Genomic DNA, 15,021 nt, shown 5'->3' on the forward strand with positions numbered 1-15,021 from the left:
TCCTCTTTTCAGTGGCATTGTGGGTGAACTCTTCATCAGTGATGTTGCTGCATTATAGAAAGTGCAGATAGGAATGAAAAGAGTTGATGGGAAAATCTAGTGAGTGCTGAATGCAGAATTTAATAGTAATTTACATTTAACGGCTTTCGGTAGAATAATAAAGTACAGAAAGACACTGGATGAGACATTAAACTGAGGCTTCATTTGCCTGCTCAGGTGGATATGAAGGATCCTAAGACACTAAAGAGGAGTTATTCCTCAGTCGATATCACAAAAAAAACTGCTCATTATTGTGTTTGCTGAGTGCAAATTAGCTGCCTCATTTCTTGTATTAAACAGTCTCTGCACTTCACTGACTGCAAAGCACAAATCTGCTGCTCATGAAAAACACTATATAAATGCAAGTCTGTCATTCTTTCATTCGGCCCATTGTGCTTCTGCCAGCTCCTTTAAAAGAACTATCCAATTAGTACCACTTAGCTGGCTCTTTCCCCATAGCCCTGCAGGCCTTTATTTAAATCATTTGACAATTACAGGTACAGAGTCTCAAATCCACTATCCGGATATTTTATAAGCTGTCATGCATAAATTTTAATGAGTAAAATGATGTACTGGGACAATTTGATTCAGTGCTACATGGTGTGGTGATGTGCCAGACGGGTTACCGGCTTTGCACACCAGCCTTTCCCCATGGTCCAAGTTACCTGTAACCCCACCTAGTGTCCTGAACCAAAAAACTGGCACGATCAGAAATCCGACACCAGTTTGGTCCCACGGTTACTGGTTTTGAGACCTTGGGTGGGATTTTCCGGCTGCCCTCGTTGCCAAGTCTGGAAGTTGCTATCCAAGGTCAAGGTACCTTTGCATGGTCCACCCCCGCCCGTTACGATTCCCATGGCAGGCGGGACAGGAAAATTCCACCCCTTGTACTGTTGAATCAACTCCCACCACTCTTTTTCAGGCAGTACATTTCAAATCACAAGTTTAATTCTGTATTCTTGATCCGACTTGGAGTGAGTGACACGCTGACTGAGCAACATACTGCTTAATTCCCTAACACTGACCAACATAAGCAGGAAGCTTGCCCAAAATATGAGGGAACACTTCAGTGAGTGTTTAAGCGAATTGTGTTCTCCACCTCTGTTCTTTCCATTTAAGTGGTTCCTTTTACTATAGCTGATTTATCCAGCAAATTGTTTTAAAATGTGACTATCAGTAAAATGTACATTTTGGGTGGTATTTTCAGCTTTGGATCAGGCTTTAGAGTTCTTGAGGAGCGGAGCCATCCCCAATAACTGGAAGACAGAGCTGAAGGAAGAGAGCTCAAGCAGTGATGAAGAAGGGCATGATGAAGAAGAGGAGACCAGTGAGGAGGAGGTGAGAATTTTGTATTGAGCAGGGATTGGGTAGTGTGTTAACTATCGGTGACCGAAAGAGTAAACACTGGAAAAATCTCAGCAGGTTTGGCAGCATCTGTAAGGAAAGAAAAGAGCTGACGTTTTGAGTCCAGATGACCCTTTGTCAAAGCTGGGGACAGGGACAGCTTTGAGACAGAATAAGCTGGTGTTGCTGGAGAGATTCTATGAGTTCTATGAGGATGTGTCTAGGGCGGTGGCTAGAGGAGAGCCGTTGGATGTGGTCTTCCTTGATTTTCAGAAGGCGTTTGACAAGGTACCTCGCAAGAGGTTATTGCAGAAGGTCAGGGGACATGGAGTTGGGGGTAGGGTGTTAGCGTGGATAGAGGATTGGTTGTCAAATAGGAGGCAGAGAGTGGGGGTCAATGGGTGCTATTCGGATTGGCGGATGGTGACTAGTGGAGTGCCCCAGGGGTCGGTGCTGGGGCCTCAGCTATTTACCATTTATATAGATGATCTGGAGGAGGGAACCGAGTGTATGGTGTCGAAATTTGCTGATGACACCAAGATTGGTGGAATGGCAAATTGTGCGGAGGGTGTGGAGAGTCTGCAGAAGGATCTAGATAGGCTGGGCGAATGGGCCAGGAAATGGCAAATGGAATTTAATGTTGGCAAGTGCGAGGTGGTCCACTTTGGTAGGAATAATGGTAGGAAGGATTATTACTTACGTGGCGAAAAACTGCAGCAGGCGACGGTGCAGAGGGACCTCGGGGTCCTTGTGCATGAGTCGCAAAAACCCAGCTTGCAGGTGCAGCAGGTGGTCAGGAAGGTGAATGGGATGCTGGCCTTCATAGCGAGGGGGATTGAATATAAAAGTAGGGAGATCTTGCTGCGGCTGTATAGGGCATTGGTGAGGCCGCAGCTGGAGTACTGTGTGCAGTTTTGGGCGCCGTACTTACGCAAGGATATTTTGGCCTTGGAGGGAGTGCAGAGGAGGTTTACTAGGCTGATACCGGAGTTGAGGGGGTTGAGCTATGAGGAGAAGTTGAATAAACTAGGCTTGTACTCGTTAGAGTTTAGAAGAATGAGGGGAGATCTAATTGAGACGTATAAGATGATGAATGGGATGGACAGGACAGAGGTGGAGAGACTCTTCCCGCTCAGAAAGGATAGTAGGACTAGGGGGCACAGCCTCAAGATAAAGGGGGGGCGGTTTAGAACGGAGTTGAGGAGGAACTTCTTCACTCAAAGGGTGGTGAATCTCTGGAATTCTCTGCCTGTTGAAGTGGTGGAGGCTACCTCGCTAAATATTTTTAAGACGCGGGTTGATGGGTTTTTGATAAGAGAGGGGATTAAGGGTTATGGGGAAAGGGTGGGAATGTGGAACTGAGTCACGACAGATCAGCCATGATCTTATTGAATGGCGGGGCAGGCTCGAAGGGCTAGATGGCCTACTCCTGCTCCTATTTCTTATGTTCTTATGAGATATCGAGTGACAAAGGGTCACCTGGACTCAAAATGCCAGCTCTTTACTCTCCTTACTGATGCTGCCAGACCTGCTGAGATTTTCCAGCATTTTCTCTTTTGGTTTCAGCTTCCAGCATCCACAGTAATTTGCTTTTAACTACCGGTGAATTGTTTTCCCTCCTGATCTTTCAGGTTAATTCATAGAACCCTTTCTGCCGTTCGATTTTCCAATTTGGCCTGGTTTCCACTGCACTTGTATGACTCCCAAACTATTGGGTGATGTCAGCTGGAGTGACATCCTGCCAGCTGCCAGTAGTGAATATACTTCTTATGCCACAGCACAGAAACAGGCCATTTGGCCCAACCTAACCAGGAGGGTGTGGAGAGCACAACGATAGCCAGGGGTGTGTCTGTGGAGGTGGTTAACTTGTGTAGGGGAAGAGAACACAGTCATACTCAGGAAGGATTGTGTTGGAGTGGTGTCAGGAGTAACACTGCTCTAACCAAGAAGGAATGAGTGGCAGGAGAAGAGCCATAGCGAGGAGTGGGTGGAGATTGGCAGGATTTGAGAAACACAGATGTGTCAGTTGCCACCTATTGCTGAGTATAGGTTCACAGAAGAATAACCTTTATAAAATGCTGATATAAAGCAGCATGATGTGTTGGCATCTCACAATGCCTAATCTGCTTCATTGGGTTTATTTGTCCTTCGATTAGCGAGAAATTGCAGTCAAGGAGTGGAATTGAATTTTCACTGCATTTTATTATCTTTTACTTTTTCTTTCATTGTTAGCAAGGTAATATTTGTTGTCCATACCCTTACTGCCCTTGGAAGTTTGCTCAAAATGATTAACAATTCATGTGATTAAACTGAAGGCATGATGGCATAGTGGTTAGTACTGCTGCCTTACAGCACCAAGGAGTCAGGTTCAGTTCCTGGTTTGGCACACTGTCTGTGCAGAGTCTGCACATTCTCCCCATTTCGGTGTGGGTTTTCTCCAGGTGCTCCGGTTTCCTCCCACAGTCTGAAAGATGTGCTGGTTAGGTGCATTAGCCATGCTAAACTTTGCCTCCACTGTGGCTAATCCACCGAACCTACACATTTTGAAACTGTAAAGGGCAATTTAGCATGGCCAATCCACTTACCCTACACATCTTTGAACTGTGGGAGGAAACTGGAGCACCCAGAGAAACCCACACTAACACATGATGAATGTGCAAACTCCACACAGACCTTGACTTGAGGCTGGAATTGAACAGGGGTTCCTTACGCTGTGAGGCAGCAGTGCTAACCACTGAAGAACTTAAGTCGAAATTAATTTTGTAATTTTGACTGTCAGCAGGACAGTGTCCTTAATGCCCTTGTATAAGGCAGTGTTTGTTTCTGTCCATGGAGTCAGGTGTGCTGTTGCAGAATCGCAAAAGCAGATGTTTGTACGTTTTTACCCTCTTCTCAGTGTACCCAAACAGGCGCCAGAGTGTGGCGACTAGGGGATTTTCATAGTAACTTCATTGCGGTGTTAATGTTAGCTTACTTGTGACTCATAAAATAAAGTTCAAAATTTTAACTTTTTCCCCATTCCACATCTAAAATCTTTAGGAAGAGGTGGAACCATTTCCAGAGGAAAGGGAGAATTTCCTGCAACAATTGTACAAGTTCATGGAGGATCGAGGTAAGGGTCTTATTTGTAAGGTTAGTAGCGACTGTGATGACTACGGGTGATTGTGGGACTGGAGGAGGGAATTGGTGGGAATGTGGAGAGGGTGACAGAAATGAAGAGATGTTGAACCACTAGTTTACTCATTTTAATTTCTTTGAGTTAATCTTTAAAGGATTTACTGAACAAATTTTGGTTGTTAATTTTTAACGAAAAGAGTTTTTATATTGTCTGCCTTTTATTTTCCTGCAGGTACCCCAATCAACAAACGTCCTGTGCTTGGTTACAGGGATTTGAATTTATTCAAGCTATATAGACTTGTACACGAATTGGGAGGATTTGATAGTGTGAGTATTTGGTTTAAATTATTCTCTAGAGAGAGGTCATTAATAGGAGAGCGGGCATAATTTCATGGAATGTAATATGTAGATTCTCCTTTCCTTGTAGCAGAAGCTTAGCTAGGGAGAATGACTGACTGAAAGGGTTCGTGCTCAGTTAATGCCGACACAGTTCAGTGCCATCATTCCCTGATTCGGATAAAGAGTGCTCATGTACTTGGATTTTTTTTTGGCAAGGTGTTTGTTATCTGACCATTTTGAAAGTTCCTAAATCTTTCAGCATGAAGTATTGTTGTCATCTCCAAACCTGACCACTCCACTGCTTTTCTGAATGATCTTCCATCCTCCATCCTGTAAACTTAATTCCTCCAAAACTCTATTATTCATATCCATTCTACACCAAGTTCTGCTTTCCTATCATGACCCTGGCTGACCTACATTGCTTCCAAATGCTTCAAAATACTCATACTTTTCATCCTTTCATGACTTTGCTCCTCCCTATCTCTGTAACCTCGTCCATTTACCCTTCATTATTTCTGGAACCTCCTACAATCCTTCCCTTTGCTCTAACCTGCCCGAGCCCTACAATCTGCCCTATCTTTTTAATCTCCTCCAATCCTTCAATTTTCCCTATCTCTCAGCTCCTTCAGATCTACCCCGCCTGCTCTTCCAGCCCGCATAATCCTCCCTCTTTCGATAACCATCCCCATCACCAAGACACTCCTGAGGTTTATGCTCCTGTAGCCCCAACAAACTTCCATCTCTATATAACTTCCTCCAGCCCTTATCATACTCCTTAAATTCTCCTCTCTCAGCCCTTACCACGCACCCCGTAACTTCTTCCAGTCCTCCAATCCTCCCTATCCTTGTAACCTCCTCCAGCCCCTACCACATTCTCTATTTCTGTAACTTCTTCCAGCTTTCTCTTTAACCTTTTCGCATACCTTTCTCCCTCCCTTTCCCACATCCCCAACACACACTATTCTTTTAGTTCTGGCTTCTTCTCTATCTGTCTCTGACCTTGCCTTCATTCACTAGGCACTTACTCTTGAATTCCTTTCCTAATCACTTCTACCTTTCCAACAGCTTCTCCTCCTTTGTAACCTTCCTTTAAACTCATCACTCTAATTGTTGATTGGCCCTCCTGATATTTTCCTTTTTGGCTTGATGTATTTATTTTATTTATTTGATTATCCCTCCATGTGTTTTCTAAATTAAAGGTGTTATTTAAGTGCAGGTTATTGCAGGGGATAACAGACTGTGCTGGTCAAACATCAGCAGCTTGCTTGATGGAACTTCTTGTCCGTTGTTTGGATAAACTGACTGTCTCACAGATTTGCCTTCTGCAAGGTGACGCTGCTCTTCAAAATTTTATGGATATCAGCATCCATCAATTTCAGTGCAGCAGTTTGTTAGGTTTACTAAATAGCTGGGACTTATAGGGAGGTGAGGTACAGCTCAGAACAAAATCCTGGGAATAGTTGGAATGGTTGCTCCCTTTCTGAAAAATGTTCGGCTGTCCAATGGCCAGTCAAAGGACTACAACTAGTGCCTAGGACACTATCCTGAGGGACTGTTGCAGAGATGTCCTATAGCTGGGATGACTGACCCTCCACAAACACAACTGTCTTCATGTGTACAAGGTGTGACTCCAACCAGCGGAGAGTTTGCCTCCTGATTCCAGTTTTGCTAGGGCTCCTTGATGTAAAGGATGGTCACGCTCACCTCACCTATGGAATTTAGCTCTTTCGCCCACGTTTGAACCACGATGCATCTTTTCGTGAAACTGTTACATTACCCACTGACTTCAGCAATTTGCTATTACTGTTTTGCTGCTGTGAATGACTCTGTGCGGGAACCTGTTTAGCTTGTTGCAGTAGCGTACGGCAAGACTGGTTTTAATCATTATTCTTGTGTGGGATATAGGCGGTGATGGCAGGACCAGCATTTGTTGCCCACCCCTAGTTGCCCTTGAACTGAGTGACTTGTTAGTCTATTTAAGTTCTGGAGGCTACAGACTTGTGCTCCACAACTTGCAGTTAAGAGTCCACTACATTGCTGTGGCTCTGGAGTCAAGTGTAGGCCAGACCAGGTAAGGAGGACAGGTTTCCTTCCCTAAAGGACATTAGTGAACCAGAAGGGTTCTTACAATAATCAATGATAGTTGTCATGGTCAGCATTACTGAGACTAGTTTTATATTCCAGATTTTATTAACTAAATTCCAATTTAACCAGTTGCTCTGGTGAGATTTGAATCCACTTTCCCAGAGAATTTCCAGCAGCGGAACTGTACTCCAGTACAATCTGCAACCTCATGGTCCAGCATATCCCTCACTCAACCATTACCAGCAAGCCAGAGGATCAGCCCTAGTTCAATGGGGAGTTCAGGAGGTCATGCCTGGAGCAGCACCAGGCACAGCTAAAAATGAAGTCTCAACCTGGTAAAGCTACCAAATAGGACTATTTGCATTCCAAACGGCATAAACAGCAAGTGATAGACAGAGCTAAGCGATTCACAACTAATGGATCAGACCTAAGTTCTGCAGTCCTGCCTCACACAGTTGTGAATGGTGGTGGACAATTAGACAACTCACTGGAGGGGTAGGCTCCACAAATATCCCCATCCTCAATGATGGAGGAGCCCAGCACATCAGTGCAAAAGATAAGGCTTTGCAGCAATATTCATCCAGAAGTGTCGAGTGAATGATCCATCTGGGTCTCCTCCAGCGGTCCCCAGCATCTCAGATGCCAATCTCCAGCCAATTTGATTCACTCTACGTGATATCAAGAAAAGGTTGGAGGCACTGGATACTACAAAGGCAGTGGGCCCTGATAACAGTCTGACAATAGTACTGAAGACTTGTGCTCCAGAACTTGCCACTCTCCTAGCCAAACTCTTCATGATCAGTTCCAACTCTGGCATCTACCTGACAATGTGCAAAATTGCTCAAGTATGTACACAAAATGCAGGACAAATCCAGCCTGGCCAATAACCGCCCCATCAGTCTACTCTGGATCGTCAGTAAAGTGATGGAAGGAGTCATCAACAGTGCTGTTAAGCAGCACCTGCTCAGCAATAATCTTCTCACTAGGGTCACTCAGTTCCTGACTTCATTATAGCCTTGGTTCAAACATGGATGAAAGAGCTGAATTCCAGAGGTGAGGTGAGAGTGACAGTCCCCTTGACATCAAGGCTACATTTGACCAAGTGTGGCATCAAGGAACCCTAGCCAAAACTGGAATCAATGGGAATTGGGGCAAACTCTCCACTTGTTGGAGTCATACCTGGTACATAGGGAGATGGTTGTGGCTGCAGAGGGCCAGTCATCCCAGCTCCAGGACATCTCTGCTGGAGTCCCTCAGGGTAGTGTCCTAGGCCCAACCATCTCCAACTGCTTCATCAATCACCTTCCCTCTGTCAAAAGGTCAGAAATGAGAGGTTAGCCGATGATTGCACAATGTTTAACACCATTCGCAACTCCTCAGATACTGAAGCAGTCCACATTCAAATAGAACAAAATCCAGGTTTGGGCTGACAAGTGGCAAGTAACATTTGTGCCACACAACGACCACCACGTGACACTCTAACCACAGCCCCTTGACATTCAATGGTGTTATCATCACTGAATACCCCACTGTCAACATCCTTGGGGTTACCATTGACCAGAAACTCGACTGGACTTGCCACGTAAACACAAAATACTGCTGTGAGTAATTCACCCCCTGACCCCCCAAAGCCTATCCACCATCTACAAGGCACAAGTCAGGAGTGTGATGGAATACTCCTCACTTGCCTGGATGGGTACAACTCCAACATTCAAGAAGCCTGACACCATCCAAGACAAAGCAGCCCCCTTGATTGGCACCGCATCCCCAAACATCCACTCCCTCCACCACCGTCGCTCAGTAGCAGCAGTGTGTACTATCTACAAGATGCACTACAGCAATTCACCAAAGATCCTTAGGCACCTTCCAAACTCACGACCACCTCTATCTAGAAGGACAAGGGCAGCAGATACATGGGGAACACGACCACCTGCAAGTTTCCCTTCAAACCACTCACCATACTGACTTAGAAATATATCACCGTTCCTTTGCAGTCACTAGGTCAAAATCCTGAAATTCCCTCCCTAACAGCATTGTGGGTCAACCCACAGAGCATGGACTGCAGCGATTCAAGAACACAATGCACCACCACTTTCTGAAAGGGCAGTTAGGGATGGGTAATAAATGCTGGCTAGCCAGCAATGCCCATGTCCCACAAATGAATGAAAAAAATAGCCCAGGCCTCTGGATTGCTCGCCAATATTAGTGATATTACCAGTATGCCACCATCTTACCATATGAGCCAGAGAAAATAAATGGGTTTGAAATTAAATGACAAATGCACTGCTAATGGATTTCTCACATTTTACCCATTGTAAACTTGAGGCAATCCAGAACTCTGATTACAGATTCCCTTTCAATACCTCCAAGTTATTGTTCCTCCCTATCTCTGTAATCTCCTCCATTCATCTAATTAGTGCCTCTTATGCATCCCCCAATTTTAATTGTATCACTGTTGGTGGCTTGTCCCTAAACTCTGGAATTCAATCCTTACATCTCTCTGCTCCGCTACCTTGTTCTTTAATGTCCTTGAAGACATCTTTACAACCTACTTCTCTGAGCAAACTTTTGGTCATCTTACCTAATATCTCCCATGTGGTGGGGATGTCATGCTTTACAATGCTGCTGGGAAGTAGTACCTTGGGACCTTTCATTATGTTAAGGTGCTAGATAAATATCAGCTGTTTACCCTTTGCTCAGGCTCACTATCCCAGGTTACATTGTGCAAGAGTCTGCCGGTTTGCTTTTGGAAACTGGTGTTTATGTTGCGTGTGAGAAACCTGAATTGTAACAGCCCTCTCATAGAACCATAGAATCCATACAGTGCAGAAGGAGGCCGTTCAACCCATCGAGCCTGCACTGACCACAATCCCATCCTGGCCCTATCCCCACAACCCCATGTATTTATCCCAGCTGGTCCACTTGATAGTAATGGTCATGCTAAATTGTCCAATCAGCCTAATCTGCACGTTTTTGGACTGTGGGAGGAAACTGGAGCACCGGAGGAAATCCACGTGCACATTAGAGAACGTGCAGAGTCCTGACAGACAGTGACCCAAATCAGGAATTAATCCTGGATCCCTGGCGCTGTGAGGCAGCAGTGCTAACCCCTGTGCCATTGTGCTGCCCCAGTCCTTGAGAGAGTGGTTAGAATATCACTGGAGGGTGATATCAGAAGGGGACAGAGCTGTTTTTGTACAACTCAAGAAGTGCTCCACATTAAATGAGCAGCGTGCTGTGCTACTCATGAGCTGGATATTTTTAAACTAAGGGTAAAACTGATGTCCTTGTGAAACCGGTGAGTTTCTGGCCTGTACTATCATAACAAGTGGCAAAAATCCAAGCATTTCCAGAGCCAGTTAGTTAATAGCTGCCCTTGCTGAGATGGAAAGGATTCCTACTGAGCTACTTTCAACTTCAACCCTAGCTGCTCAGAGCACATGTTCTAAATGTTTGGAGTACCTGTTTACTTGCCTGGGAAACTTTTTCAGTTTGTTTGAGGTGATTTTAATAAAAATGATCAAATTAGATTTTCTCTGACGTTTATAATGAGCGATGTTGCATCTGGTTTGTAACCAAGTCTGATAAAAACATAGGAAAACTACAGCACAAACAGGCCCTTCGGCCCAGAAGTTGTGCTGAACATATCTCTATCTACTAGGCTTACCTATAACCCTCCATCTTACTAAGTCCCATGTACTTATCCAAAAGCCTCTTAAAAGACCCTTTCAAATCCGCCTCCCCCACCACCACCAGCAGCCGATTCCATGCACCCTCCACCCTCTGAGTGAAAACCTTACCCCTGACATCCCCTCTGTATCTACTCCCCAGCACCCTAAACCTGTGTCCTCTTGTGACAGCCATTTCAGCTGTGGGAAGAAGCCTCCGAGAATCCACTCGATAATGTTTCAAGTCAGGATGACCCTTCATCTAACAAAGGGCACCCTGACTCGAAATGTTGGCTCTATTCTCTCTTCACAAAAGCTGTCAGACCTGCTGAGAATTCCCAGCATTTTCTGGGTTTCTTTTTTCAGATTCTAGCATCCACAGTATTTTGCATTTATCCTGTTAGTAATCTGATGGAATCGTATCACTTGCATCTGTTCTGGTGTTTCCTAGTCACTAAATAATGGGAAAAATATCCCAGAATGTTTCACATGAACGTTTGTAGGCAAACTTTGACACCAAATCATCTAAGAAGATTTTAGGATTTGTACCCAAAGCTTGGTCAAAGTTCTTTGGTTGTAAGGAACACCTTTTGGGGCGGCACGGTCACACAGTGGTTAACACTGCTGCCTCACAGCTCCAGGGACCCAGGTTTGATTCCCGGCTTGAATCACTGTCTGTGTGGAGTCTGCACATTCTCTCCGTTCTGCATGGGTTTCTCCCACAGTCTGAAAGATGTGCTGATAAGGTGCACAGGCCATGCAAAATTCTCCCTCAGTGTACCTGAACAGGTGCCGGAACGTGGCAACTAGGGGATTTTCACAGTAATTTCATTGCACTGTTAATGTAAGCCTACTTGTGACACGTCAGTAAACTTTAAAATAACCTTCACGGAGGAGTGAAAAGCAGTGAGGTTTTGCGAAGGAATTCCAGAGCTTGGGGTATAGGCAGGTGAAGCCATGACTGCCAATGGTAGCTTGAGGGAGTGGTCATAATTGGAAGGTGCAAAGATCTCAAACGTTGTAGTGCTGAAGGAGGTTACAGAGATAGAGAACGGTGAGATCATGAAGCTTTTTGATTATTGTGATTAGAATTTGAAAATGGAGCTGTTGCCAACTCGAAAGCCAACATAGGTCAGTAAGCAGAAGATTGATGGTGGCACTGCTAGGGATCCAGGTTTGATTCCAGCCTCGGGTCACTGTGTGTGGAGTTTGCATATCCTCCCTGTGTTTGTGTGGGTTTCCTCTGGGTGTTCCAGTTTCCTCCCACAGTCCGAAAGACATGCAGGTTCAGTTGATTGGCCATGCTAAATTGCTCCTTAGTATCGGGGGATCAGCAGGGTAAATACGTGGGGTTCTGGGGATAGGGCCTGGGTAAAATTGTTATCAGTACAGGGTCAGTGGACCACCTTCTGTACTGTAGCGATTCTGTGATGGGATGAGCATGACCTAACTGGGATATGATCTGCATAGTTTTGGCTGAACTGCAATGTGAGATATAAAGTAGCCAGGCGTGCATTGGAATAAACAAGGCTGGCGGTGACCAAGACACGAATGAGGGCTTCAGCATTTCATGACCAGTGTGGCGAAAAAAAAGTCAGGAGTGGCCAGAAGGGTGCAGAGCTTAGCCCACAATTTAATCTTGATTTCTGCACAAAGACCAATATGAGTAAGATTTTAATAAGTCTCAACATTAATGTTTGTTAATGGATGCTAATAGCTTCAGGGGACAGACCCTGCCTTGTCAGTGTCAGAACCCGTATATCAAAACTAAACTGAGTGAAATCCACCCATGACTGTGTTTCAGCTTCCATTGTAACCCGTGTTTTCAGTTGCCTAGAGCCTAAGCTCTGGAATTTCCTCCCTAATCACACATCTCATACTTTCTTTCTCTCTCTCTCTCTCTCTCTCTCTCTCTCCTCCCCTCCTTTAAGACTTTCCTTAAAATCTATCTCTTTGACCACATTTGGTCACCTGTCCTAATATCCTCCTTCGGGGAATGGTTGAAGACACTGGGTCTGTACGCGTTGGAGTTTAGGATGAAGGGGGGTCTTATTGAAACTTACAGATACTATGAGGCCTGGATAGAGTGGATGTGGAGAGGATGTTTCCAGTAGTGGGAAAAACTAGAACCAGAGGACACAACCTCAGACTAAAGGATCCTTTAAAACAGAGATGAGGTAGAATTTCTTCAGCCACGGAGAGTTGAACCCGTGGAACTCATTGCCGCAGAACGCTGTGGAGGCCAGGTCATTGAGTGTCTTTAAGACAGAGATAGATAGGTTCTTGATTAATGAAGGGATCAGGGGTTTTGGGGAAAAGGCAGAAGAATGGGGATGAGAAAAAGTCACAATTGAATGGCGGAGCAGGCTCGATGGGCCAAATGGCCTAACTTTGCTCTTATATCTTATAGTCCGTAAAGCACCTTGGGAAATGTTACTGTATTTAAGGTGCTACATAAATGTGCGTTGTTGTCAGTGGTTAGAAACCAAGAGAGGTTTGGGGTGGCCTTTTGGGGTTATTCAACCTTCTCCAGCTGCGGCCTGGTGACTACTTAGTTGTTGGAGTTCCCTTGGTGCCAATATGAAGATCATCATTGCATCGATCCAACACATGGTGAAAAAATGAACCCACTGCAGTGCTCGCTGTGCTGCCTTCCTGCAAGTTGCATAATACAACAGTCATAATTTCATAGCAATGTAGAAAATAGAATGAGGCCATTTGGCCCTTCAAACCTGTTCTGTCATTTATCATGATCATGGCTGATATCCAACTCAATGGCCTAATCCTGCTTTCTCCCCATGACCTTAGACCCTATTCTCTCCAAGTGCTATATCCAGCCGCCTCTTGAATACATTCAATGTTTTGGAATTAACTGTGGTAATGAAGCAAGTTAATCATAAATATCCTAATTTTTTTTTGTACGAAGCTGCTTTCATACTGCCCTCCTTTTCAACAATGAATTCCAGACCACCATTATTTGCTGTATAAAAGATTTTCATCTCTCTCCCTTTGATTCTTTTGCCAATTAACTTAAACCTGTGTCCTCTGGTGACTGTCACTGCAAACAATTTCTTACTGTATCGAAATTAAAGCAACACAATGTAAATGCTTGAAAATCTGAAATAAAAGCAGCATGAAAACTGAGCTGTGAACTCTTTCTCTTTCTCTGTCTCTGTCTCCACAGACGCAGCCTGACCCACTTAAGTGTTCCCAGCAGTTTTTGTTTTTAGTTTTGGTGTAGTGTCAGTTGTGCTGCGGTTCGTTTTGTACAAGTTCTTTTGAATTATGTTAGATAATAGTTGTGTTTTTTCTTTAGACACAAGTTCACGTCACTCATCATCTGCCTTTCTGCCCACAGATTGAAAGTGGTGCTGTGTGGAAACAGGTTTATCAGGATCTAGGAATCCCTGTGATGAACTCTGCAGCGGGTTACAATGTGAAGTGCGCCTACAGGAAGTAAGTTCCTTATTTAGTTACATTTTGCTGGACATATTTAATGTAGTTTGTTTTGCCACAGTGTGCCTAAGAAAGTATTGCACGATACAGCCTGCATGTGCAGCTTGACAAATTTACCATGCATTCCTGATGCCAGCTGCAATGCAGTTGATCGTACTGCTGCCTTTGAGTTGGGAGGCCATTGTTTTAAACCCTAATGCAGAAACTGGAGTACATAAAACCAGGCTGGCTCTGCAAGTGCCATTACTGAGGGAATCGGCAGCACAGCGGTTAGCACTGCTGCCTCACAGCGCCAGGGACCTGGGTTCAAATTCCGACTTGAATCAATGTGTGTGTGGAGTTTGCACATTCTCCCCATGTCTACGTAGGTTTCCTGGTGCTCTGGTTTTCTCCCACAGTATGAAAGACATGCGGGTTAAGTGCATTGACGCTAATAGACGCTGGAGTGTGGTGAGTAGGGAAATTTCACAGTAACTTCAGTGCAGTGTAAGCCTACTTGTGACACTAATAAATAAATTAACTTCAAACTAAATAAATAAATATTGCACTGTCAGAGGTGATGTCTTTTGAATGAGGAATTAAACTGACCTTCTTGGCTATATGGGAAAGATCCTACACCCATCATTTCAAAGAGGAATGGGCAAGGTCTCTTCTGTGCCCTGACCAACATTTATCTCTCAACTGACATCAAAAAAAGAGCTTACCTGGTCATTATCACAGTATTCTCCTGAGGCTTTGCTGTATCTATATTGCTTGCTGCATCTCTTAGATTAATAGTGACTACACTTCTAAAGTGCCTCATTGGCTGAAGCACTTTGGGATATACTTGGGCCTTGGCAGGCACTACATAAATGCAGATCTTCCTTTTAGTCAATCATAGAACCCTACAGTGCAGAAGGAGGCCCTTCGGCCCATCGAGTCTGCACCGAACACAATCCCACCCAGGCCCTACCCCCATATCCCTATATATTAT

The 15,021-nt window shown here is 44.7% G+C and overlaps 1 protein-coding gene across 3 annotated transcripts in view; it reads left to right on the forward strand.

Moving 5' to 3' along the window:
- Positions 1-15,021, forward strand: part of arid4b (AT-rich interaction domain 4B) — a 196,279-nt gene that overhangs the window by 102,862 nt on the left and 78,396 nt on the right. For all 3 annotated transcript variants that reach the window (XM_080191891.1, XM_080191893.1, XM_080191892.1), the window contains 4 exons: positions 1,247-1,377; positions 4,423-4,495; positions 4,733-4,827; positions 13,951-14,048. In XM_080191891.1, the coding sequence (XP_080048017.1) occupies positions 1,247-1,377; positions 4,423-4,495; positions 4,733-4,827; positions 13,951-14,048 (397 nt within the window). The remainder of the gene's footprint in view (positions 1-1,246; positions 1,378-4,422; positions 4,496-4,732; positions 4,828-13,950; positions 14,049-15,021) is intronic.

This window comes from Carcharhinus amblyrhynchos, chromosome 7 (genome assembly GCF_965287045.1).
Source record: "Carcharhinus amblyrhynchos chromosome 7, sCarAmb.v2.hapA, whole genome shotgun sequence".
NCBI classification, from domain to species: Eukaryota; Metazoa; Chordata; class Chondrichthyes; order Carcharhiniformes; family Carcharhinidae; genus Carcharhinus; species Carcharhinus amblyrhynchos.